Here is a 27,972-nt window from a genome sequence, read left to right on the forward strand (position 1 = left end):
CTCCTAGTGAAAAAGTTTTCCTAATATCAAATCTAAACCTCCCCCTCTGCAACTTGAGACCATTACTTCTTGTTCTGTCATCTGGTACCACTGAGAACAGTCTAGATCCATCCTCTTTGGAACCCCCTTTCAGGTAGTTGAAAGCAGCGATCAAATCCCCCCTCATTCTTCTCTTCTGCAGACTAAAGAATCCCCGTTCCCTCAGCCTCTCCTCCTAAGTCCTGTGCTCCAGCCCCCTAATCATTTTTGTTGCCCTCCACTGGACTCTTCCCAATTTATCCACATCCTTCTTGTAGTGTGGGGCCCAAAATTGGACACACTACTCCAGATGAGGCCTCACCAGTGTCAAATAGAGGGGAATGATCATATCCCTCGATCTGCTGGCACTGCTCCTACTTATACAGGCCAAAATGCTGTTAGCCTTCTTGGCAACAAGGGAACACTGTTGACTTATATCCAGCTTTTCATTTACTGTTACCTCTAGGCCCTTTTCTGCAGAACTGCTACCTAGCCATTCAGTCCCTAGTCTGTAGCAGTGCATGGGATTCTTCCATCCTAAGTGCAGGACTCTGCACTTGTCCTTGTTGAACCTCATCAGGTTTCTTTTGCCCCAATCCTCTGATTTTTCTAGGTCCCTCTCTATCCTATCCCCACCTTCCAGCATATCTACCACTGCTCCCAGTTTAGTGTCATCTTCAGACTTACTGAGGGTGCAATCCACACCATCCTCCGGATCATTAATGAAGATAATGAACAAAACCGGCCCCAAGACCGACCTTTGAGGCACTCCACTTAATACTGGCTGCCAACCAGACATGGAGCCATTGATCGCTACCCATTGAGCCTGACGATTTAGCCAGCTTTCTGTCCACCTTATAGTCCCATTCATCCTACCCATACTACTTTAACTCGCTGGCAAGAATACTGTGGGAGACAGTGTCAAAAACTTTGCTAAAGTCAAGGAATAACACGTCCACTGCTTTCCCCTCATCCACAGAGCCAGATATCTCCTCATGGAAGGCAATTAAGTTAGTCAGGCATGACTTGCTCTTCGTGAATCCATGCAGATTGTTCCCTATCACTTTCTTCTCTTCTAAGTGCTTCAGAATTGATTCATTGAGGACCTGTTCCATGATTTTCCCATGGACTGAGGTGAGGCTGATTGACCTGTAGTTCCCCGGATCCTCCTCCTTCCCTTTTTTAAAGATGAGTACTACATTAGCCTTTTTCCAGTCATCCGGGACCTCCCTGATCGCCGTGAGTTTTCAAAGATAATGGCCGATGGCTCTGCAGTCACATCCGCCAACTCCTTTAGCACCCTTGGATGCAGTGTATCCGGCCCCATGGACTTTTGCTCATCCAGCTTTTCTAAATAGTCCTGAACCACTTCTTTCTCCACAGAGGGTTGGTCACCTCCCCATACTGTACTGCCCAGTGCAGCAGTCTGGGAGCTGACCTTTTTTATGAAGACCGAGGTAAAAAAAGCATTCAGTACATTAAATTTTTCCACATCCTCTGTCACTAGATTGCCTCCCCCATTCAGTAAGGGGCCCACACTTTCCTTGACTTTCTTCTTGTTGCTAACATACCTGAAGAAACCCTTCTTGTTACTCCTAACATCCCTTCCTAGCCGGAACTCCAAGTGTGATATGGCCTTCCTGATGTCAGTCCTGCATGCCTGAGCAATATTTTTATACTCCTCCCTGGTCATTTGTCCAATCTTCTTCTTGTAAGGTTCTTTTTTGTGTTTAAAATCAGCAAGTATTTCACTGTTTAGCCAAGCTGATCACCTGTCATATTTACTATTCTTTTTACGCATCGGGATGGTTTGTTCCTGCAACCTCAATAAGGATTCTTTAAAATACTTCCAGCTCTCCTGGACTCCTTTCCCCCTCATGTTATTCTCCCAGGGGATCCTGCCCATCAGTTCCCTGAGGGAGTTGTCAGTCTGCTTTTCTGAAGTCCAGGGTCCTTATTCTGCTGCTCTCCTTTCTTCCTTGTGTCAGGATCCTGAACTCAACCATATCATGGTCACTGCCTCCCAGGTTCCCATCCACTTTTGCTTCTCCTACTAATTCTTCCCTGTTGTAAGCAGCTAGAGCTCTTCTCCTAGTTGGTTCCTCCAGTACTTGCACCAGGAAATTGTCCCCTACACTTTCCAAAAACCTGGGTTGTCTGTGCACCACTGTATTGCTCTCCCAGCAGATATCAGGGTGATTGAAGTCTCCCATGAGAACCAGGGCCTGTGATCTAGTAACTTCTGTTAGTTGCTGGAAGAAAGCCTCATCCACCTCATCCCTTTGGTGGTCTATAGCAGATTCCCACCACGACATCACCCTTGTTGCTCACACTTCTAAACTTAATCTAGAGACTCTCTGGTTTTTCTGCTGTTTCATACTGGAGCTCTGAGCAGTCATAATACTGCTCTCTTACATACAGTGCACTCACCTGTTCTTCCCTGCCTGTCCTTCCTGAACAGTTTATATCCATCCATGACAGTACTCCAGTCATGTGAGTTATCCCACCAAGCCTGTTATTCCAATACATCATAATTCCTTGACTGTGCCAGGACTTCCAATTCTCCCTGCTTGTTTCCCAGGCGTCTTACATTTGTGTATAGGCACTTAAGATAACTTGCTGGTCATCCTGCTTTCTCAGTATGAGGCAGGAGTCCTCCCCTCTTGCACTCTCCTGCTCATGTTTCCTCCTGGTATCCTATTTCCCCATTTACCTCAGGGCTTTGGTCTCCTTCCCCAGTGAACCCACTTTAAGGCCCTCCTCACTAGGTTAGCCTGCCTGCTTGCAAAGATGCTCTTCCCTCTCTTCGTTAGGTGGAGCCCATCTCTGCCTAGCAATCCTTTTTCTTGGAACACCATCCCATTGTCAAAGAATCCAAAACCTTCTCTCCGACACCACCTGCGTGGCCATTTGTTGACTTCTACAATTCAACGATCTCTACATGGGCCTTTTTCTTCCACAGGGAGGATGGACGAGAACACCACTTGCACCTCAAATTCCTTTATACTTCTTCCCAGAGCCACATAGTCTGCAGTGATCTGCTCAAGGTCATTCTTGGTAGTATCATTGGTGCCCACTTGGAAAAGCAGGAGGTGGTTGTGATCCAAGGGCTTGATGAGTGTCGGCAGTCTCTCCATCACATCGTGAATCCTAGCTCCTGACAAGCAGCACACTTCTCGGTTTTCCCAGTCGGGACGGGAGATAAATAGACTCATAGATTCTATGGTCAGAAGGGACCAATGTGATCATCTAGTCCGACCCCCTGCACAAGGCAGGCCACAGAGCCCTACCCATCCATTTCTATAACAAACCCCTAACCTATGTCTGAGTTATTGAAGTCTTCAAATTGTGGTTTGAAGACCTCAAGCTGCAGAGAATCCACCAACAAGTGACCCATGCCCCACGCTGCAGGGGAAGGCGAAAAACCTCCAGGGCCTCTGCCAATCTGCCCTGGAGGAAAATTCCTTCCCGACCCCAAATATGGCGATCTGTTAAGCCCGGAGCATGTGGGCAAGACTCACCAGCCAGCACTCAGAAAAGAATTCTCTGCAGTAACTCAGATCCGATCCCATCCCATCCAACATCCCATCACCGACCACTGGGCATACTTATCTGCTGATAATCAAAGATCAGTTGCCAAAATTAGGCTATCCCATCATACCATCCCTTCCATAAACTTATCAAGCTTAATCTTAAAGCCAGATATGTCTTTTGCCCCCACTACTCCCCTTGGAAGGCTGTTCCAGAACTTCACTCCTCTAATGGTTAGAAACCTTCGTCTAATTTCAAGTCTAAACTTCCTAGTGTCCAGTTTATACCCATTTGTTCTTGTATCTACATTGGTACTAAGCTTAAATAATTCCTCTCCCTCCCTAATATGAATCCCTCTGATATATTTATAAAGAGCAAGCATATCCCCCCTCAGCCTTCTTTTGGCTAGACTAAACAAGCCAAGCTCTTTGAGTCTCCTTTTCATATGACAGGTTTTCCATTCCTCAGATCATCCCAGTAGCCCGTCTCTGAACCTGTTGCAGTTTGAATTCATCCTCCTTAAACATGGGAGACCAGAACTGCACACAGTATTCCAGATGGGGTCTCACCAGTGCCTTATATAACGGTACTAACACCTCCTTATCTTTGCTGGAAATACCTCGCCTGATGCATCCTAAAACCGCATTAGCTTTTTTAACTGCCATAGCACATTGGCGGCTCATAGTCATCCTGTGATCTACCAATACCCCAAGGTCCTTCTCCTCTGTTGCTTCCAACTGTTGTGTCCCCAATGTATATCTAAAGTTCTTATTATTAATCCCTAAGTGCATGACCTTGCACTTTTCACTATTAAATTTCATCCTATTACTATTATTCCAGTTTACAAGGTCATCCAGATCTTCCTGTATGATATCCCGATCCTTCTCCGTGTTAGCAATACCCCCCAGCTTCATGTCATCCGCGAACTTTATTAGCACATTCCCGCTTTTTGTGCCAAGGTCAGTAATAAAAAGGTTAAATAAGATTGGTCCCAAAACCGATCCTTGAGGAACTCCACTATTAACCTCCTTCCAGCCTGACAGTTCACCCTTCAGTACGACCCGTTGTAGTCTCCCCTTTTAACCAGTTCCTTATCCACCTTTCAATTTTCATATTGATCCTCATCTTTTCCAATTTGACTAATAATTCCGCATGTGAAACTGTGTCAAATGCCTTACTGAAATCGAGGTAAATTAGGTCTACCGCATTTCCTTTGTCTAAATAATCTGTCACCTTCTCAAAGGAGGAGATCAAGTTGGTTTGGCACGATCTACCTTTAGTAAAACCATGTTGTAATTTGTCCCAGTTACCATTGACTTCAATGTCCTTAACTACTTTCTCCTTCAAAATTTTTTCCGAGACCTTACATACTACAGATGTCAAACTAACAGACCAATAGTTACTCGGATCACTCTTTCTCCCATTCTTAAAGATAGGAACTATGTTAGCAATTCTCCAGTCGTACGGTACAACCCCTGAGTTTACCGATTCATTAAAAATTCTCGCTAACGGGCATGCAATTTCATGCACCAGTTCCTTTAATATTCTTTGATGAAGATTGTCCGGGCCCTCCGATTTTGTCCCATTAAGCTGTTCAAGTATGGCTTCTACCTCAGATGTGGTAATATCATCCTCCATATCCTCATTCCCGTTTGTCATCCTTCCATTACCCTTAAGCTCCTCATTAGCCTTATTAAAGACTGAGGCAAAGTACTTATTTAGATATTGGGCCATGCCTAGGTTATCCTTAACCTCCTTTCTATCCTCAGTGTTTAGCGGTCCCACTTCTTCTTTCTTTGTTGATTTGAGGGGGGAGGGATAGCTTAGTGGTTTGAGCATTGGCCTGTTAAGCCCAGGGTTGTGAGTTCAATCCTTGAGGGGGCCATTTGGGGATGGGTCCTGCTTTGAGCAGGGGGTTGGACTAGATGATCTCTTGAGGTCCCTTCCAATCCTAATAATAATCTGTGATCTGTGAAGCCTGTAAGATGAAAGCCTCAGTGGGCTCTCCCCAGGTGAACTCCCAGTCAAACTCCCTCTGTTAGCCTCTCTGCTGTTCGCCACTCAGCTGGTTCGCAACTGGCTGCCTTTTTTATAATGACCCCTTCGTTCTCACTGCCAGAATTCCCAGCCTTTGCTGCCCACCATTCAGCTGCTTCCTTAAACAGTTGTATGCTTTCTTCCATAATTCCTCTTATGAGTGAGTAAAATTCCCTGATAAAATCCAAAGAGCCATTGCCATATTATCCTTCAGATCCCTCCTTAACACAGACTTGCCATGGTGCTTACAAAATGCAGCCTGCTGATCATACCACTAGCAGGTGACAAACTGGGATTATTCCCCTTCCTTTCTTTTCCCACTCCCTACTTCTCTCTTCAGTTTAAAAACCAAATTACAGTGCAACAACAAAGCTGTTCTTCACCATACTCGTTTGTCTTTACATTGTATTCACATCTTTCTACCCATCTGTTTGTGCTGTCTTTAGAATGTAAGCCCTTCAGTGCAAGGATAATGTATTTCTTTTCTGTTTGTTCAGCGTCCAGTGTCGTAGGACCATAGGCCTTTGGATATGATCATACTATAAATACCACTACTACTACTCATAATGTAAACATTTAAAAAAGAAACTTTAGAGGAACCACTTGGGTGGGATCCAGAAGTAGTAGAGCAGAGGTCCCCAAAGTGTGGGGTGTGCTCCCCTAAGGGGTGTGGATGACAGTCAGGGGTTGGGGGTGTGGCGGGGCCTGGGCCAGCCTTCACGGGGGCAGAGAGGGAGTGCCAGCCAGCCCCTGACTGTCCCCAGCTCTGCTCTGTCCTGTCCTCTACCTGTATCCCTGCTTCCCAGCCCCACATGTGTGCCTGGCCCCATCCCCATCCTCAGCCTTGGCCGGTGGCCCCAGCTCCATTCCCAATCTCAGGCTGAGGCTGGGGGCAAGGCAAGGAATGGAGTCACCCCTGACCATGGGCCTGGATGCCGGTCCCCAGCCCAGCTCATCTGCGGCTCTGCTCCTGCCCCACCCTGAATCTGCCTTATCGCAGTCTGTGTCTTCCCCCACACAGCATCCCCATTCCCAGCCCCAGTTCAGGGAGGTACCAGGGGGTGGGGAGGAGACACATGGGGTAAGGGAGACATGATCCTCAAAAGTTTGGGGATCGCTGTATTAGAGTGCAGGATAGGATAGGTGAGTGAAAGATGTATGAAGTCTGTACTGAAATGGTTTTGTTGCATTTTCAGTCATGGTTATGACTAAACTCAGTATTAAAGGGAGAAAAAGACGGCGCAAAATCCTAAACGTGGCATTAATTTTCTAGATTAAAATCTCATGCAAACCTTGCTTTGAAAGTATGAGCCAGGCCTAATGTATTTTATCTATCATTAATCCAGCCAGGGGATGACATAGTCTTAATGGCAGAAGCTCTAGAAAAGCTTTTTCTGCAGAAAATCTCTGAAATGACTGAGGAAGAAACTGAAATTGTAATAGTCCAGGCAAAAGGAAGAGGACGTGGGAGGAAGGAAGCAGGTAAATTACTTTACTGACCACTCTTGAGTTCAGTCCTTGTTCTTGTTTGGGGTACCCTCTAGTGCTGCCCACTGGTTGCAGGGTCCATGCAATTTGAATAAAATAGCAAAAAACTAACAGCCACCCTCATGTAATCCTCAAACTGCAAGTCACAACATACAATGCTTAAATCTTAATTTCAGCTGCTTATCTCCATTGGATAATTGAGCTGTTGACAGCAAATGGACATGGGCCATATTTTAGAACTCCCTTGACCATGTTTGCCTTTGAGCACCTTGCTTATGTAGTAGAACCATACTAATATGTACACATTGTAATTAGCACAAGTAAATGGTTCTCTCCCTACTTTTCAATGAAGTTTAAAAGATGAGAACTATAGGAATGAAATCTTATTACTGTCACTTCATTATATTTACTAAATATACTATCAATACTTTGTGAAGGCCCATAAAAGTAAATTACAGTAGTCAAACAAGCAGAGTATGTTGTATTATATCATTTCCCTGAGCTTTACTGTGTTTTCATGTAACAGCTAATTTGCTTAATTAAGTCATCATTGCAAATAGCAGGTTCTGCTGTAATTAGGAAACGATTAGTAACGGAAGGAAAACTGATTCTCAAAAGTCTGTTACTTGCATGTTTGTTTTGGTGACACCTACATAACCCTTCAAGAATTTTAAGGTTAGACGTAACCATGCTCCTAATGCAAAAAGCATCTGAAAACAGGAGCAACAAGCAGAATAATGCGCTGAAGTCATTTTTGCACCTAAGAGGCATCTATATTGGTGACAGCTTTTAATTTTGATAAATCTGTCTACTGAGTGGGTTTTCCAAGTTTGTGTGTATACAACATATTTTTATTGCATTTTGTAATAATCTGCTATCATTTGAAAAAGTGTGCTTGCTACCTTTGAGATGAAATGCGCTTCACTGAAGATAAATTCAGCTTTGTTTAGACAGCTTACACAAGGCATGTGCCCTACTGAATTATCACTCATGCTCTATTTTGAGGGCTAAACTGATGCATTAGCTTTGTGTGGATCTTTGCAAGGTAGGGGTTTCAGCCTGAATGCTTTATACTTTGTTTATTTAAAGGTGAACTACATCACATTGAAGGATATTAAAAATTACGATCAGTAAAACTATGCATATAAACTTACGTTCGATATTTGTATTGTGTGCTTACATCTCGAGCCTACGCATTTTTAATAATTTAGGTTTTTTGACACTTGGTTCATAGATTCATAGAGTCTAAGGCTGGAAGGGACCATTGTGATCTAGGACTGACCTCCTGTGTATTACAGGCCATGGGACATCCCTAAATTAATTCAGATTTGAATAAGACTAATTCAACCTTGATTTAAAAATTTCCAGAGAGACTCCACAACAGTTGGACTTGTTCCAATGGTTAATTACCTTTGGAAGACACCGCGGTGAGTAAATCTAAGTACGTTGACTTCAGCTACGTTATTCACGTAGCTGAAGTTGCGTAACACAGATCGATTTTCCCCCCACACTCCCCCAGGGTAGACCAGGGCTGAGTTAAATAAATTGAGCTCCTTGAGCCTTTACCAATTTAGCCTCTCCAATTTTTCAACGTCCTGGAATTTTGGACACCAGAAGTGGATATAGTATTCCAATTGCAGTTGCAACAGTGCCAAATTCTGAGGTAATATGTTATATTTTAAAATTTAAAAAATCAAGTTAGTTTGACAAGATCTTTTTTTATATGAATCATGTCTAATTGACATTACCCTCCTTTAATTCTTCATTAATCAAATCCCATAGCAGCTGCTCCATTATTTTGCTCAGGCTCAGTGTCAGTCTGAGAGGCCTATAGTTACTTGAGTCATCCTGTGTATCCTTTCTAAATACTGGCACAACCTTAGCTTTCTTTCTTTCCTCTGTAACTTCCCCATTATTCCAAGACTTATTGAAAATCATGTTGAGTGCAGCAAGCTCCTCACCTTCTCTTTTAAAACTCTTGGAGGCAAGTTACCCAGAGCTGCTGATTTAAAAATGTCTGACTTCAGTAGCTGCTGTTTAATGTGCTGCTTAGTTGCTGTTGGAACGGAAAGTGTTTCATCATCATCTTACGTTGTGAATTCATCTGGCTCTTTTCCAAAAGCAGAACAGAAATAAATGACACGGTATTCTTGCCAGCAAGTTAAAGTAGTATGGGTAGGATGAATGGGACTATAAGGTGGACAGAAAGCTGGCTAAATCGTCAGGCTCAATGGGTAGCGATCAATGGCTCCATGTCTGGTTGGCAGCCAGTATTAAGTGGAGTGCCTCAAAAGTCGGTCTTGGGGCCGGTTTTGTTCATTATCTTCATTAATGATCCGGAGGATGGTGTGGATTGCACCCTCAGTAAGTCTGAAGATGACACTAAACTGGGAGCAGTGGTAGATATGCTGGAAGGTGGGGATAGGATAGAGAGGGACCTAGAAAAATCAGAGGATTGGGGCAAAAGAAACCTGATGAGGTTCAACAAGGACAAGTGCAGAGTCCTGCACTTAGGATGGAAGAATCCCATGCACTGCTACAGACTAGGGACTGAATGGCTAGGTAGCAGTTCTGCAGAAAAGGGCCTAGAGGTAACAGTAAATGAAAAGCTGGATATAAGTCAACAGTGTTCCCTTGTTGCCAAGAAGGCTAACAGCATTTTGGCCTGTATAAGTAGGAGCAGTGCCAGCAGATCGAGGGATATGATCATTCCCCTCTATTTGACACTGGTGAGGCCTCATCTGGAGTAGTGTGTCCAATTTTGGGCCCCACACTACAAGAAGGATGTGGATAAATTGGGAAGAGTCCAGTGGAGGGCAACAAAAATGATTAGGGGGCTGGAGCACAGGACTTAGGAGGAGAGGCTGAGGGAACGGGGATTCTTTAGTCTGCAGAAGAGAAGAATGAGGGGGGATTTGATCGCTGCTTTCAACTACCTGAAAGGGGGTTCCAAAGAGGATGGATCTAGACTGTTCTCAGTGGTACCAGATGACAGAACAAGAAGTAATGGTCTCAAGTTGCAGAGGGGGAGGTTTAGATTTGATATTAGGAAAACTTTTTCACTAGGAGGGTGGTGAAGCACTGGAATGGGTTACTAGGGAGGTGGTGGAATCTCCTTCGTTAGAGGTTTTTAAGGTCAGGGTTCACAAAGTCCTGGCTGGGATGATGTAGCTGGGGATTGGTCCTGTTTTGAGCAGGGAGTTCGACTAGATGACCTCCTGAGATCCCTTCCAACCCTGATATTCTATGATTCTATGAAAACATCTGCTCAGGAGTTTCTTTCCAACAAAAAGCTCCAGCCATGACAATCATGACAGATGCTTCCCTAGTTGGAACAATATGATCCAAGGCTACTTGTCCCCAGCGGAGTCTAGCCTGCATGTAAACTTATTGGAGCTAAGGGCAGTCCGAAATGCATGTGAATACTTTCTCCCTTTAATCAAGAACAATGCCATCAAGATCCTTACAGCCAATATAGCGTGCATGTTCTATATAAATTGCCAAGGGGGATCGTACTCCCTATGTATCTGGATTTCGTAGCTTTTTAGTCTGAGGGGTTTGCATTTCAGTGATGAGGCTGCTGTAAACTGGTTTGCCAAGCTCCGCATCCAACAGGAAGAATGGTTGGGTTAGTGATGGTTGTACTTGAGACATCTTAACTGCTACACAATGCCACGCTTTGGTTGGAATCGTAGCTTTAATTTATCAGTGACTAAATTTGGCCACAGCGTTTTTCCTCAATAAATTGAATCTGTGGACACATCCCTGCTTACTGAAGTCATGCACATGCTGCTGCATGTCCTGCTGCTGCATGGCCTGCAAAAGAGTTTCCAGTGCTTTGCTGAAAGAGCAGTACTGGGAAATGGCAGCCAAAATGTAGATACAGTAGAACTTCAAAGTTATGAACACCTCGGGAATGGAGGTAGTTCGGAACTTTAAACAAAGCATTATGGTGGTTCTTTCAAAAGTTTACAACTGAACATTGAGTTAATACAGCTTTGAAACTATATTATGCAAAAGAAAAATGCTGTTTTTAACCATCTTAATTGAAAAGAGAGAAGCAGAGAAACAGTTCACTTACCTTTGTCAAATCTTTTTTTAAACTTTCCTTCTTTTGGACTTTTACATTTAACACAGTGCTTTACTGTATTTGCCTTTTTTTTTTCTCTCTGCTACTGCCTGATTGCGTGCTTCCAGTTCCAAATGGGGTGTGTGGGTGACTAGTGTGCTCAGAACTCTGAGGTTCTATTGTATTTGCTGGCCTACACTGTGATCTCTTAATTTCAGGTTGCTATCCTAGTTAGAACTTCTGCAAGCTAAAAATCAGTCATTTTTTGCTCATGATTAGGTTTTGTTAGTGATTGGGAATGGATGTTCCAAATAGTATGTAAGTTAAAATGTCAGGAAGTCCCTGTCTAGAATGATAAGTGCTCCTTTTCCTGGAATTTGCATATATAAAAATAGAACTGTTGCTAACAGACACAGTGAAATATATCTGATGTCTGCTAGGAGGGTACTCTTGTAATGCCTGCTGGCCTGCAATGGGTGGGTGTCTTTCTCAGAAGTACTGCCTCCTAGCATGAGATTACTGTGCTGGCAAATCTCACCCTGCAAACGCTATCAGGAAGAAACAGTGCTTCTGGTTAACACCAAGTATGGTACCAAGTATCAGAGGGGTAGCTGTGTTAGTCTGTACTCACAAAAACAAAAAGAAGTCCGGTGGCACTGTAAAGACTAACAGATTTATTTGGGCATAAGCTTTCATGAGTAAGAAACCCAGAAGAAATGGGTTTTTTACCCACGAAAGCTTATGCCCAAATAAATCTGTTAGTCTTTAAGGTGCCACCAAGTATGGTGGAATTCCTCAATTACTTAGGGGCATGATTTTCTGAATGCCTTTCCCATCTTTTAATGTGGAAACCCTATGTTCACAGGTATCTGGCCTTTGCACAGGTATCTGAGGTTCTTGTTGCATTTCACTTTGAAATTTGCCTCATGGGAGTTCCTGCTATCTGGCAGACTGATGATCTTTCTCCGAGACTGTTGCAGATGTGTTGATGTGACTGCTTATTGCCACTGAATAGCAACTGCCGTTGTTAATTAATGAGTATTGACTGCTTCTGAAGGAAGTTCTGCCCAGTGCAGTACCACAAGCCTGGTAACTGTGAAGTGTAGCCATGCGAATGGCCAGAAAAAGATAAGCAGGCAAGGAAAGGAGAATAGACTCTCACCCTTTCTCCCCAGGTTCTGATAGGGAGCCCTTTGAGGACAGTGTGTCTTTGGACCTGATTCTACTTAAAATGGACCATGAAAAATTTGATTAGTACCTGTCCTGAATTTGATTATCCGGGGAAGGATGTGCTAAAGCATTGGGTTACCCAAGCACCACTATTTAAAAAATAATAATGACCATTATGAAATGTGCATTTTGTTGCCTGATCAAAATGAGAACATTTGAAGCATTAAGTGTGGCCCTTCTTTATTCCTTCATTTTTTGACAGTTACACCCAAGCCAGGAGCATCTACGGTACAAAATGTAACACAAGCATCATCCCCAGCTCAGACGCAGGCCTCACAACAGAATCTTCAGTCTGTGCAAACAACTCATTCCTTTCCTTCTGTGACCCCTGACCTTATTGTCCAGCCGCCAGTAATGACAGTGGTGCCTCCTCAACCACCTGCACCTCCTCCCCCTCCTCCCCCACCTTCTGTCCCCCCAACCCCCGCTCCCCAGCCCATTCAGGCACACCCACCTGTTATCCCAACAGCTGCACAGCCTGTGAAGGTGAGTAAAAGGACTCGAGTTAGTGAGACAGGATTCTTTATGTTCAATTTCCTCTCTGGAAGAGAGAGGATTTTATTGGATGACTATTTTAAAACATTCACTGTGAAGTCCCTTTCATCTTAGGTTTAAAATTGCTTTACAGATTTTTACTGATTGGAGACATGGGACTGAGGCACACAGAAGTGAAGGGTGGGATTTTCAAGAGCACTTGAGAAGTTAGGAACCTAACTCTTCTATTTGCCTTTGAAAATCCCACCTGAGTTACATGTCCAAAGGTCATGTAACCCCAAGGTCATACTGCAGGTCAAGGGCAGAATCATAGAATGATGATTAGGGTCCAGGAGTTCTGATTCCCAGTCCTCTTCTCTAACTAAGACCCTGCATCGATTGTCCTTATTGAGTAGAACTGTATTTGCTCGTCAGAATTTCTACTAAACATATAGCCAGCAGCCTTGTGTACTGGAGTTAATAGTGTGTTTTTGAGGCTTTTCAAGGAAAAGAAAGCCATCTGGCTTGAAAAGCTGTCTCATTGTGACTAAGCTATCCAAAAGTGACTAGTAATTTTAGGTGCCTTAGTTTTTGGATGCACAACATAATGTTCTTTAAATTTATTATTCAAAAATAGCTAAGTTCCTACTCATTAAAATCAGGCTCCTTTATCGTGTTTCTAGTTGAGTACCTGAGTCACTAGTTACTTTTGAAAATTTTGGCATGCATCTTCAGCATATCAGAGCCTGCTAACTAATATTTCTTATTTTGAGCAATGCCTTTTATATCATTGCATCAGTAAGATTGCCATTTCCTTTCTCCTGAGAATGGCACTTCTGTGGCTCTCAAGTGCCATTTACAAAAGTTCTTGGCAGAATTAGGTACCCAAGTTATATGACCCTTCAGTGGGAGTTGGTCAGCTGATTGCCTTAGGTACTTCTGAAAATCCCATCCAGCAACTCAGCCAAAATAATCCAAGGTTTGGGCTTCTGTAAACACTGCACAAGCTGTAGAAATGAATCCTAAGAGGTTTACTTGACCCTAACATGGTTCTTAAGTAAAAGATTTTGAATATTCATTTAACCATCCTCTTGACCTTTGCTAATATAATAAAGATAATTTGTAGTTATGCATTTTCTAGAGGGCTCAGTACAAGCTGCTTCCAGTATGCATATTTATAGAAAGCTTTTTAACTTTTTAGTCCCATCTCACCTGAGTACTTAGTGGTTAGACTTTAATATACAATCAGAGGTGGATCCTGTGAATACAATAGTAACAGAAGAGCACAAGACTAAATAAAATATTATAATGCTGTTGTATTTGTTGTTTTACAGACAAAAAAAGGAGTGAAGAGGAAAGCAGACACCACAACGCCAACAACAATAGATGCAATTCACGAATCCTCGCTGCCCACTGAACCCAAGTCTGCCAAGATGGGTCCACGAAGGGAAAGCAGCCGGCCAGTGAAACCTCCAAAGAAGGATGTTCCGGACTCTCAGCAGCATGTGGTAGAAAAGAGTAACAGTAACAAAGTGTCTGAGCAGTTAAAGTATTGCAGTGGCATCATCAAAGAGATGTTTGCCAAGAAGCATGCTGCCTACGCATGGCCCTTCTACAAACCTGTGGACGTGGAAGCACTGGGACTGCATGATTATTGTGATATCATTAAACATCCCATGGATCTGAGCACAATCAAAGTAAGCTCAGTTTCACATAGCCAAAAAAATAAAATTAAAATAAAAATTGACTGTGCAGGAGGAATAACTTCCCTGGGGAAATGCAGTCTGTTTTACATGCCAACTCATGTATATGGGCGTACGTGTGCAGCTGCATGCTTAACATGGTGTATTGTAGATATCCACCAAAAATGTGTGTGTTACAAAAGAAAGGATTCTTCTCTGGGACCCTGTCTGAAAGCAATTAACCATTCATTCTGTTTAACCTGAGAATTCTGGTAGGTGGAGACTCTCATCTGTCCATAGTGTGCTACTCTTTAAGTGACAGGTCCTGAAAAGAAGACAGTCCTTTCCAGAATGGGTCTTCAAAACAAAAACAAAAAAAACCCAACCAAACAAAAAAAACAAAACAAAAAAAATTGCCTGTGCATTTTTTAAAAGTAAATGTCCTCTACTATGGCAGCCTACACTGAATACGCTTAGCCAAGATAATGGGCTCAATCAGTCAGTACAGATTGCTGTAGTAGGGGAATTTTCTTTAAAAAAAACAAAAAAAAAGAAAAACTACCACCACATTGGCTGTTCACCTTTAAAGGAAATGTTCTGCTTAATGTAAAGGACCATGTTTCCAGAGCATCTAAATCGAAACCTTCTGCTGTGAGGACACAGCTAACTCCCTCTCATGGAGTATTTGAGAGTTACTTATCCAAGAGAAGTAATTGCAAAGCAGTCCATAAGTCTGCTGAAAATGTCAATTCATTGTTTGGAGCACTGTAATTTTATAATCTCATCATGGACATAGCTTTAAACTGCAGAATTCTTTGGTTGTATCAATTTTACTCTGAGCCCTAATATTCACACAACTTGGGTTTCTTTTTTAAAATACTTTAAGCAGAAGAAAGAGACAAATTTCTCTGTCCCCCACCCCCATATTGAGATTACACTAGGAACTTTGCCAGTATGAAGTGAATGAAGGAATATAGTTTTTCCTTCAACTGAATAATTAAAATTCAGAAGATTGTGCTGAAGATTGAGCTGGTGCCATCACCCCTTTTTCTGAATATGCATAATAACTTTGAGCATTCTGTCATATTCTCCAAATCTAACCAAAAAAAAAAAAAAAAACAACAAACACCCCACAGCTAGGAAATTCTGAAAAAACACAAGTACAGAGAGGATCTGGATGGCTGAAGCATTGGTAATGGGATAACAAAGTTCTTTATTTCAGGTCACTGATTGAAATTTAGTTCAAGTTGGTTGTGAGCAAAAATAATTGCCCATGACAACTGTTTGATGTTTATATGAAATGCATTGGTGGGTCTTGTTCCAGTTGCTGATGGTCAGGTGTCCACCTCTCAAAAAAACACCATCACTTTTGGCCTTGTTGTTGGCAGGCACAGCAGAGAGGCAAAGGATTGAATGAGCCATGGAGACAGAACTATCCTCACCTCTGGCTCCTTCAGACAAAAATTGAGGTATATAATGAGATGGTGTGGACAACTGTCGATAAATTGAGATCTGCACACATCAGGGCTTCACAGCACTACATTCACTTCATAATAAAATGAGGTTGCTGTGCAGGGAGTTTATTTTAAGGCTTGTGTTTTTTGTAATGCCAGACAGTCTCACTCTGGACTGACTAAGCCTGCACAGCTCAACTGCTCTGTTTCTTTAATCAAGCTCTATCTCTTCCCCGGGGGTGGGGATAAGATTCATGCTTAGATCCTTGGGGGATTTGTTTCCACACTACTCTCAAAAATCCTACGTTGCCACAGCCAGTTGGATGTGGTTCCCTGTGTCTGACAGAAAAATGCCAAGCATGTTGCCTTCTTGAATGCTTCCAAGTTTCTGCTGACCTGAAGGAGGGACTATCCTGTGGTCCCAATTTCTAATTCCTCAAACTGTCACTGCTATGCTGGACTGACCCCATTTGCGGGATGTCTTTAACTGCTACTGACAGTTTGGGATTTCTCTTATAAGAAAGTGATACAAAGATTAAAAACTTATTTGTTTAAAAAATAATTTCAGATGTGTGTGTGTGTGTGTGTGAAGTTTTAGCGCATTGTTGTTCAAACAGAACCCTGCACTGTGATTGGTAATGATGTTCATGGACATTGGGACCAGTAATCTAGTGAATTAGTTCCTTCATACTGTCCTTTGAATTGGTAGTCAGTGAAAGTGTCTGCCACATGTGGACTGTCATGTTCTCCCATGTAGCCTGCAGCTGGCTGTTGTTATGGAGGGATGGCCTATGAAGGAATACCAGCTCCAGCATGCAATGTTCCGTTCTGGTCTCAGCAGTCTTGCTGCATTGTATGCTATTTCTGTAGTCGTCTTTTGGATGCAACTCCATGTTATAGTTCAGGATGGTTGTAATCATCTCCATTTTATGTAAATCAAATGCAGATCTTAGGTTTCTGGCAAGTTTCCAAAGCAGTGCTCCATTTGGCAAAGGTTAGATATAGATGGAGATTAGGTGGAAGCCCAGAACTCAATGGATGCCATAGATCGAAGATATTTCTTGTCCATTCAGTAATTTCTTTTGCTTGCTCTGTTGATAGTGGAGTTTTGTTTTCCCTTCTAGTCTAAACTGGAGAACCGGGAATACAGAGATGCTCAGGAATTTGCAGCAGATGTCCGATTGATGTTTTCCAATTGTTACAAATACAACCCTGCTGATCATGAGGTGGTAGCTATGGCACGGAAACTGCAGGTAAAGAAACTGCTTTGTTAGAGTGCTTTTCTGTTTTGAGCTCATACATGAAACTTTTTCATAATGGTCTAGCATAACCTACTCCCTAAACTTAAAAGTAAAATAAATTGAAGTACAGAAATATAACAGAATGGTACACTAAATTTAAAAAAAAAATCTTCCACACTGGAGTATTAGCATGAACTGTAGTTGCTATACCAGCTTAAACAGACAACTGGTAACTTTTTTTCTTTTGAGTGGTGTCCCTATAGGCACTCCACTTCAGATGTGCAGGCACCTCTTGCACCTTTGGAGGTTTTCAGTAGCAGTGCCTGTTAAGCCCATGCATGAATTCCAGACATCCTCGTTCCCTGTCCCAACTATGAGTAGAGCTATGTGGCAAATCTCCCTCCGCCTGCGAGAGCGTCTAGCATACCTGCTTCTAGCGTTGCCCTAAAGTTGCTTTAGGATCATCTAATTTTTAATTTAGTGTAATTATTCACTTCTACAAGTTGTATTTTATCATTTATTTGCTTCATTTGTGGCGAGCTTTTTTCAGTGCTTCTCCTTCTCACTGCCTGAGGGGTTCCCTGTGGGGGTTTTTCCCTTGTCACTGGAGTATGCCAGGATCTCTGGGATTCAAGTACATGTCTCAGGAATCTGTCCCACTCAGTGCTGGACATTGTACCCCAAATAGTAACTGTACTGGCAGTCATATCCCTCAAAAGCACAATACCTATTTAACCTTTAAGATCAAAGCTAGAAAAAAACAGGAGATTAAATTCAAGCTCCTCTATGATGGAGCACTCCCATCTTTGGATCCAGGCCATGGTACTCCCCTGTACATCAGCCTTTTAGTGAGCGTAGTGCCTCATCAGCTTCTGCACCAGATTTCCCCCCACCTTCTCAGGGAAAGATGTTGGAGGGTACCAAATAGGCTCTTAAAAAGAGAAGTTCTAGTTCTCCCCATGAAGAGCCTATTTCAAAAAAGCCCCAGTGTCTCTTTAGAAATTGACTGTGCCAGAGACCTCAGGTCCCAAACTGAATACTGCTGAGGCTCCAGGCTCCTGTAATACTGGGAAGTCTTAGAAGACTCAGAGCCCTTCAGAGAGCCACAGTAACAATCATACTTTGGTATCAAAGCTATATTCAGTATCGCCTAAACATGAACGCACGAGGAGAGACAATAAATTCTCTGCTTCCAGAAGCACTGTACCGGCAGGCCATCCTGTGCTGCCTTCGGTTTCTCGACAAGTGATCCAGGGTCCTTTGGTGCGTCCAAAGAAGTCGTCATCTTTGTACCAATGACTTCTGGTAGACAGAACACGTCGAAACAGGTCTCAGCCTGGTACAAATTGTGGAACATCTCTCATTCTCAGTACAAATCCACCTGATGCCACAAGAATTTATGTATTCAAGAGACTTGTTTGTCTCAGAAGAGCCGAAGTCTCCCCTCTCAATGGGGAATGTCTGTTGATACTGATATCAGCCAAGTCACCAGAATTAGATCTTTCTCTGGTGCCACCTTCTTCTCCAGTACTTTCTGAGCTAGGCTGAGCTCATCCTGTAGACAATAATGAAGACCTCTCTTCAGATTCCCAAATCTTTGTTCAAGGACCTGTCAGCATAGGGACATCTTTCCTGACACCTTTATGGAAAGAGGATCTAGAGGCAAGACAAATCTATGTCCCTTCTCATTGGTCTGAGCAGCATTGGATGCCATCTTCCGTGCTTAATGGCTCTCCTCAGTGACTATATTAGAATCTTTGGGCCACTAATTAACGGTTTTCAAGAGCCTCATGCCTTTCTCATGGTGACCACTGGGAAGACCGTTGCTTCCAACTGCCAGAACATATGCAGCTTGTACCTTTGTAACATAACATACCAGCTTACATATTTGCTGTGTCCAGGGATGGCTGCGGATCATCTATAGCCTGAAGAAGCACAATCTAGCATCTTTCCCTCACTGAGTACTAGACTTACTCAGTTGGTGGAAGGACCCATCCAATGTTTGTGCAGGTGTTCCTTTCATCCAGTTTCATGTGACCGTAACATTAGATGCATCCATGGTGGGGTGCAGGGGCACACTTGGGAATGCTCACTATTCAGGTCAAATTGTCTGCCCAAGTGTCTCTTCTACATATCAGCCTCTTGGAGCTGAGGGCAGTCAAGAATGCCTGTAGCTATTTCATTCCATTAATCAAAGGCAAATCCATTACAGTCATGACAGACAGCATAGCCTGCATGTTCTACATCAATTGTCAGAAGGATAGGGGTGCAGGATTTCCCCCCAACCTCCCCCATGCTGAAGCGATAAAGCTATAGAACTGATGTAATAACCAATCACATCCTTATTTTAGTCTCACCTTCTAGGTATATAAAACAGCATGGCTGACAATCTCAGCTGTCACTTCTCCCTAGATAACAATTGAGAGCTGGACTTATGGAGCCGCAATTGCATTTTTCTGACCCTGGAGTTTCCAGAGGTGGACTTGTTTACTGCCACCACCAACAGGAAGTACAAGAAATTCTGCTCAAGAGGAGGGCGGACTCCTTTGCTCATTCCTTGGACAAAAGACCTCTTCTCCATGCATATCTTCCCACAGCTTTGATCTTGAGAGTGTTGAACAAGATCAGAGAAGACAAACCCAGCTCCATTTTATTTATCCCATAGTGGCCAAGTCAAGAGTGGTACCCTTAGCTGATTCGTCTTTGTTGTCTGGCATCTCCTCACTTGCTGTCTCAGGATTCTGGTTGGACTCTTCATCCCAACCTGGGAATTCTTCATCTCAGAGCTTGGTTCCTTAATGGTTCTTGGGGATAGCATCTTCCTATTCTCCAGAGGTATAACAGTGATGCTAAACAGCAGAAAGATATCTTGCGAAACATTTGCCTTCAGAAATGTAAGAGATTTCATCACTGTTGTACTGGGCAGCAGTTTTCACGTGTTCACTCTTCCCTCTTCGCTGTCCTTGACTACCTGTCAGAATTGAAAAAGTCAGGACTCTCCATGAGTTCAGTAAAGCTCATATGGCAACCATAATACCCTTTCATTGCTTTGTTGAGGGATTCTCAGTGCTTGCTCACTTCAGGACAGCAAAATTCATTAAGAGGTTGAATCTTTCCACTGAATATAGCCCACCCCTAATCTAAACTTGGTCCTTACTTGTCCCCTTTGAGCCAATGGCTGCCTGTTCTCATTTTCACCAGGCCATGAAAACTGTTTTCTTGGTGACTCACTTCTTCCAAAAGAACTGGGGAAACGAGGCTATAATCCCAGACCTCCCTTTACAGTATTCTTAAGGGAGAAAGTTTCGTTATGATCACATCATAGCCTTCTACCAAAGGTATATTTTGAATTCTGTATTAACCATTAATATTCCTGGATATTCATCTTCCAGTCTTCTTCCCAAAACCACACCATACCACTGAAGATTTTTTCCACCACGCTTTGGATGTCAGAAGAGCATTAGCCTTCTATCTGGACAGAACCGAACCATTTTGAAAGTCTTCCAGACTGTTAATAGACAGATTCAGAGGATCCACAATCTCCACTCAAAACTCTCAAGGTTCACCCTCCTTATGAAATGCCTAGCCCATTCTACATGATCTCAGCATGCTTCTGTAGCACTGCTGAAGGATATTCCAGTGGCTGAAATCTGAACAGTGGCAACCTGGTCTCCAAACACTAAGCTTTGATTCATGCTGCCAGATCAGATGCTGTATTTAACATTGCATTTATAACTTGAGTGTTGATCTCAAATCCAAAGCTCCTTCCTGTTTCTAGGGATGCTGCTCGGGAGTCACCTGAAATGAAGCACCCATAGGGACGTTACTCGAAGAAGGAGAGGTTACTCACTCTTCCTATACACCACAGTACAAATAAGTGATGGTCACATTAACACCACCCTATACCGAAAACCTACCAACCGCTGTGCCTACCTTCATGCCTCCAGCTTCCATCCCGGGCACATCACAACGATCCATTGTCCACAGCCAAGCACTGAGGTACAACCGCATCTGCTCTAACCCCTCAGACAGAGACCAACACCTACAAAATCTCCACCAAGCATTCTCAAAAGTACAGTACCCGCACTAGGAAATAAGGAAACAGATCAACAGAGCCAGACGTGTACCCAGAAGCCTCCTACTGCAAGACAAACCCAAGAAAGAAACCAACAGAACTCCACTGGCCATCACATACAGTCCCCAGCTAAAACCCCTCCAACGCATCATCAGGGATCTACAACCCATCCTGGACAATGACCCCACACTTTCACAGGCCTTGGCCTCGCCCACAGCCAACCTGCCAACCTGAAACATATTCTCACCAGTAACTGCACACCGCACTATAGTAACTCTAGCTCAGGAACCAATCCATGCAACAAACCTCGATGCCAACTCTGCCCACATATCTACACCAGCGACACCATCACAGGACCTAACCGGATCAGCCACACCATCACCGGTTCATTCACCTGCACGTCCACCAATGTGATATACGCCATCATATGCCAGCAATGCCCCTCTGCTATGTACTTCAGCCAAACTGGACAGTCTCTGTGGAAAAGGATAAATGGACACAAATCAGATATTAGGAATGGCGAAATACAAAAACCTGTAGGAGAACACTTCAGCCTCCCTGGCCACACTATAGCAGACCTTAAGGTGGCCATCCTGCAGCAAAAAAACTTCAGGACCAGACTTCAAAGAGAAACTGCTGAGCTTCAGTTCATCTGCAAATTTGACACCATCAGTTCAGGATTAAACAAAGACTGTGAATGGCTTGCCAATTACAGAACCAGTTTCTCCTCCCTTGGTTTTCACAACTCAGCTGCTAGAAGAGGGCCTCATCCTCCCTGATTGAACTAACCTCATTATCCCTAGCTTGCTTGCATATATATACCTGCCCCTGGAAATTTCCACTACATGCATCTGATGAAGTGGGTGTTCACCCATGAAAGCTCATGCTCCAAAATGTTTGTTAGTCTGTAAGGTGCTGCCGGATTCTTTGCTGCTTCTTCGAGATGTCTCTCTGTGGGTGCCCCACTGCCCACCCTCCTTTCCCTCTGGTTCAAAATTTTGTTGCGCAGAAATCACAGTGGAAAAGGAACTGGGGGTAGTTTGGTATAGGTAGCTCTATATCTCAGTATAGGGCATGAGGCCATCAGGAGCACTTGTGTGGGACAAATGGGCACTGCTGCTGAAACTCTCTGATCCAAACCTCATGGAAGGCATCTGAAGTTGAGCACCCATAAGGGTGGTGGTGGCGGGGAAATACCTTGAAGAACTGTAGTTACCACACAATTTGAGTAATCTCTCCTTGGTCTCTGTAACTGTGTACTTTGTTTACCACCCTTTAACTGAAGTGAAAACTTGTTTTGCTTCCAATCTTATACAGCCTCAGAAGCAAATAGCTTTATAAATAACTTTCTCATACTTAGTACTCTGTGTTGCCGTCACAGTAATCCTTTATCAGAATTCAGTAATCCTTTGCATCAGAGCCTTTCATTAAAATGTGCAGCTCTCCACTCCTGCAGCCTGTAGGGCTTTTTAAAATAGCAGTGTAGCTTACAGAAAGGAAGTGTTTTGCTCAATATGGAAACTTCAGTATTCCATGAAAAAGTCTGTTTACATTCGTGTTCAGAGCAGCTGGAATGACACTCCTAGTTCCAATAGCCTGTGCAGGAACAGTCAGTTATCTTTCAATAACTTCACACTCTTGCATAATAGCTTGAGCTCTGCCCAACAGTAACAGGAAGAAGATCCAGAATAAGTGCCCAAGGTTCCCATGGTGCTGTGCTATCTCATTTTGTATGCTGAAAACACACGTGCACACTCTGCATTGGGCATTTTGGCATGTAGTTTGTGGATATTGCTGGCCTTAGAACGGAACAGAATATTGAAGGCCTCCTATAACTATCATGAAAGCTACTCCATTGTATTGCCCCATACTATATTGGTATACTTGGATGTTCTGCTTAATCTAACCTTTTCAGTGAAGGCCAGATCCATCCAGACTGACAGCTTGTCAGGATGGTTTTTAAAAGGGAATTATGTTTGGGTGCAACTTAACTCATCGTCTTGCTCCTGCATCCCCTTCCTTTGGAGATGATCTTATATAGAAGAATTGACAGGCACTTAGGCCTCATCTACACTGGGAGGGGCGGGGGTGTCGATCTAAGATACACAACTTCAGCTGTGAGAATAGCGTAGCTGAAGTCAGCGTATCTTAGATAGATAGACTTAGATTGACTTACTTTGCGTCCTCGCAGCGCGGGATCGACAGCCGTCACTCCGCCGTGGACTCCGCTTCCGTCTCTTGCCCTGGTGGAGTTCTGGAGTCGATGGGGAGCGCGTTTGGGGATCGATTTATTGTGTCTAGACGAGATGCGATACATCGATCCCCGATAGATCGATTACTACCAATCTGGTGGGTAGTGTAGACATACCCTTATTGATGTAAATGTGAACCGGAAACATGTAAAGTTTTCACCTTCCTTCCAAGAGGAGAAGAAACCTGAAAGCACTTTGCCCCTTCATCAGGTCTCGAAGCATTTTGTAAGGGTTTGATTGCAAACTATCTTTGAAAATATGTAGGCAAGCTACCCAAGGGAAAACTGAGGAGTTCTTCCTGAAGTGAGCCAAAGTACTTCTCTCCAAGATATGCTTTGAAAGACTAATCTCTTTTGGTAGATAATATTAAAGGAAATAGGAGCTATCGGGTGGTCATATGAAGATTTAGCTATTTAGCTGGAAGTTTCACATCTTTTTTCCATTTTAGAGCAGTTTAATCAGTTCTTTCTGCTTTCCAACCCCAGATATTGGGCTTAAATTCCAACAGATCTATTTTAGGCTATGCACTTTGAGGACAGGGAAATTATACATTTACTATTGTCCTAGGGATCATAGAATCATAGAATATCAGGGTTGGAAGGGACTTCAGAAGGTCATCTAGTCCAACCCCCTGTGCAAAACAGGACCAATTCCCAACTAAATCATCCCAGCCAGGGCTTTGTCAAGCCTGACCTTAAAAACCTCTAACGAAGGAGATTCCACCACTTCCCTAGGTAGCCCATTCCAGTGCTTCATCACTCTGAGTGAAAAAGTTTTTCCTAATATCCAAGCTAAACCTCTCCCACTGCAACTTGAGACCATTACTCCTTGTTCTGTTGTCTGGTACCACTGGGAACAGTCTAGATCCATCCTCTGTGGAACTCCCTTTCAGGTAGTTGAAAGCAGCTATCAAATCCCCCCTCATTCTTCTCTTCTGCAGACTAAACAATCCCCATTCTGTCAGCCTCTCCTCATAAGTCCTGTGTTCCAGCCCATTTTTGTTGCCCTCTGCTGGACTCTTTCAAATTTTTCCATCTCCTTCTTGTAGTGGGGCCCAAAACTGAACAAAGTATTCCAGATAAGGCCTCACCAGTGTCGAATAGAGGGGAATGATCATGTCCCTCAATCTGCTGGCAATGCTCCTACTTACACAGACCAAAATGCTGTTAGCCTTCTTGGCAACAAGGGCACACTGTTGACTGATATCCAGCTTCTCGTCCACTGTAACCCCTAGGTCCTTTTATGCAGAACTACTTCCTAGCCATTTGGTCCCCAGTCTGTAACAGCGAATGGGATTCTTCCATCCTAAGTGCAGGATTCTGCACTTGTCCTTGTTGAACCTCATCAGGTTTCTTTTGGCCCAATCCTCTAATTTGTCTAAGTCCCTCTGTATCCTATCCCTACCCTCCAGTGTATCTACCACTCCTCCCAGTTTAGTGTCATCTGCAAACTTGCTGAGAGTGCAGTCCACGCCATCCTCCAGATCATTAATGAACATATTGAACAAAACCGGCCCCAGGACCGACCCTTGGGGCACTCTGCTTGAAACCCGCTGCCAACTAAACATGGAGCCATTGATCACTACCCGTTGAGCCCGATGATCTAGCCAGCTTTCTGTTGACCTTATAGTCCATTCATCCAGCCCATACTTCTTTAACTTACCGGCAAGAATACTGTTGGAGACAGTATCAAAAGCTTTGCAAAAGTCAAGGAATAACGCGTCCACTGCTTTTCCCTCATCCACAGACCCGGTTATCTCCTCATAGAAGGCAATTAGGTTAGTCAGGCATGACTTGCTCTTGGTGAATCCCTGCTGACTGTTCCTGATCACTTTCCTTTCCTCTAAGTGCTTCAGAATTGATTCCTTGAGGACCTGCTCCATGATTTTTCCAGGGACTGAGGTGAGGCTGACTGGCCTGTAGTTCCCCGGATCCTTCTCCTTCCCTTTTTAAAAGATGGGAACTACATTAGCCTTTTTCCAGTCATCTGGCACCTCCCCGATCGCTATGAGCTTTCAAAGATAATGGCCAATGGCTCTGCAATCATATCCGCCAACTCCTTTAGCACCCTCGGATGCAGCGCATCTGGTCCCATGGACTTGTGTTCGTCCAGTTTTTCTAAATAGCCCCGAACCACTTCTTTCTCCCCATACTGTGCTGCCCAGTGCAGCAGTCTGGGAGCTGATCTTGTTTGTGAAGACCAAGGCAAAAAAAGCATTCAGTACATTAGCTGTTTCCACATCCTCTGTCACTAGGTTACCTCCCCCATTCAGTAAGGGGCCCACACTTCCCTTGACTTTCTTCTTGTTGCTAACATACATGAAGAAACCCTTCTTGTTACTCTTAACATCTCTTGCTAGCTGCAACTCCAAGTGTGATTTGGCTTTCTGATGTCAGTCCTGCATGCCTGAGCAATATTTTTATACTCCTCCCTGGTCATTTGTCTAATCTTCTTCTTCTTGTAAAGTTCTTCTTTGTGTTTAAGATCAGCAAAGATTTCACTGTTAGACAAAGCTGGTCTCCTGCTGTATTTACTATTTTTTCTACACATCGGGATGTTTTTTTCCTGCAACCTCAATAAGGATTTTTTAAAATACATCCAGCTTTCCTGGATTTCTTTCCCCCTTATGTTGTTCTCCCAGAGGATCCTGCCCATCAGTTCCCTGAGGGAGTCAGTCTGCTTTTCTGAAGTCTAGGGTTCGTATTCTGCTGCTCTCCTTTCTTCCTTGTGATGTGTACTTCTATATATTCTCAGACACTGGGTTTCACTGTTCCACTTTTTCAATGCTGGTTGCTCTTTTATGTTTCGACTCCAAAGGCACCATGGGTGCCTTTGTGGCTTCTTTTCTGCAATTGTAGGACTGTTCAAAGATATCATTAGCCTGCTGAGCTTTCACAGTCCCAAAAAGCAGCGTCTGATCCATGTATGCAAAGTTGTTGTAGTCGTGCTGGTCCCAGGATATTAGAGACAGTATGAGAGAAGTAATATCTTTTATTGGACCAACCTTCTCTTGGTAAGGGAGAAAAGCTTTCAAGCTTGCACAGAGCTCTTCTTCAGGTTAAGAGACAGTGGCATTTGGTAGTAGCTGCCTTGTGCAGGGTAGGCCATGTGTGTTGTGCTGTAACCAAAGCTACCTAGTGAAACCACTGTTTCTGCTAATGATGTCCTAAATAACAGCGTTTTGTTTCACTGTTCACAGACTAGTTCTGTTGGTAAAGGAGTTCTCCTTGAATACATTATTTAAGCTTCATGTTTTTGACTGACTTGATGATAACCCAATGAATTACACTCCTTAGTTAAGGCAGCCAGTGGTGACATGGCAGATGTGGTCCTCATGGTACAGTGTCATGCATAAATAGCAGTGTTTTGCTGGATCCTGCCTACCAAATACATTTCAGATACATTTTGAAACTCAGCCTCTTCCCTTTGTTACTTTAACCTCCATTTTTGCACCCTCTTCTATATATAGCTTTCACTGCTGGTTTTCACAGCTTTTCCCAAGCAACAGCAGAGTGAGACTGGTTTCTTTGCTACTGAAATTCTAGTCAATTTCTGAATAGCTGCATTGACTCTGTGACCAGTCTTAATTTTGCGCAGCTCTGTTTTTGAAAGCCTTAAGCAGCAAGAAGTGCAGAGTGAAATCCTGGCCCTATTGAAGCCAGAGGCAAGATTCTTATTGATTTCAGTGGGACCAGGATTTCACCCACACGCTAGACCTGTGTGCAGATTCAAGAGGGCAGGTCTGCACATTGGGAAGGTTTCTTCCCAGCCATTAAAGAATGAAAACTTGCTGTTTTTTAAAATGAAAAGTTAAATGCTGCAGAAATTGTTGGCTTATATGCAGGGAATTTTTCCTAAACACCGTTTTTTAATGTTTGTTTCATATTCCTCATGTATCTAAATTACTATCACTTTTGCTGCTGTGTGCTGCATTTACTCAAAGTATATTTATGTCCTTCTAGTCCTGTGTGGCTTTGGATAAAGAATCCCACACTGTCGCTCAAAGGAACATTAGCTCTTTTGACTGCACCATCACACTGTTTGACCTCTCAGGTTTCTTGTCAGTGCATCATAACTGTCTAGCTATAGCAGTGCTCAAAGCACACTCTGAATTTCCATACTATGGAGTGATCTTTTAGCATTTTAAACAGCACGTTACAGCCTTTAAAAACATGGTTAAAATTGTTAAAAGGAGAAAGATACGTTTTAAGGAGGAACTGAGGGAGTCACCACAGAGAGCCTGCAAGCATCAGTGATGCAGGTATATCTGGCAAGAAGCAGTTGGCTAGCACAAAGGAATTTAAATTACAGCTCACAGTTGTAAACATCAGAGCTTCGGTATATGACTGCTGTACCAGGCTGCAGGCTATTACTACATGGAGATCCCCGTTCTCCTCCCTCCTATAGTAATTTATTTGAAA

General features: G+C 43.3%; 1 protein-coding gene across 12 annotated transcripts in view; it reads left to right on the forward strand.

Moving 5' to 3' along the window:
- Window positions 1–27,972, forward strand: part of BRD4 (bromodomain containing 4) — a 212,417-nt gene that overhangs the window by 117,064 nt on the left and 67,381 nt on the right. For 9 of the 12 annotated variants that reach the window (XM_030545377.1, XM_030545381.1, XM_030545380.1 and 6 more), the window contains 5 exons: window positions 6,933–7,068; window positions 12,576–12,859; window positions 14,182–14,544; window positions 15,918–15,998; window positions 17,108–17,236. In XM_030545377.1, coding sequence (XP_030401237.1) covers window positions 6,933–7,068; window positions 12,576–12,859; window positions 14,182–14,544; window positions 15,918–15,998; window positions 17,108–17,236 — 993 coding nt within the window. The remainder of the gene's footprint in view (window positions 1–6,932; window positions 7,069–12,575; window positions 12,860–14,181; window positions 14,545–15,917; window positions 15,999–17,107; window positions 17,237–27,972) is intronic. The other 3 variants (XM_030545384.1, XM_030545385.1, XM_030545386.1) reach the window with 2 other exon arrangements.

Source organism: Gopherus evgoodei, unplaced genomic scaffold (assembly GCF_007399415.2).
Source record: "Gopherus evgoodei ecotype Sinaloan lineage unplaced genomic scaffold, rGopEvg1_v1.p scaffold_37_arrow_ctg1, whole genome shotgun sequence".
Taxonomy (NCBI): Eukaryota; Metazoa; Chordata; order Testudines; family Testudinidae; genus Gopherus; species Gopherus evgoodei.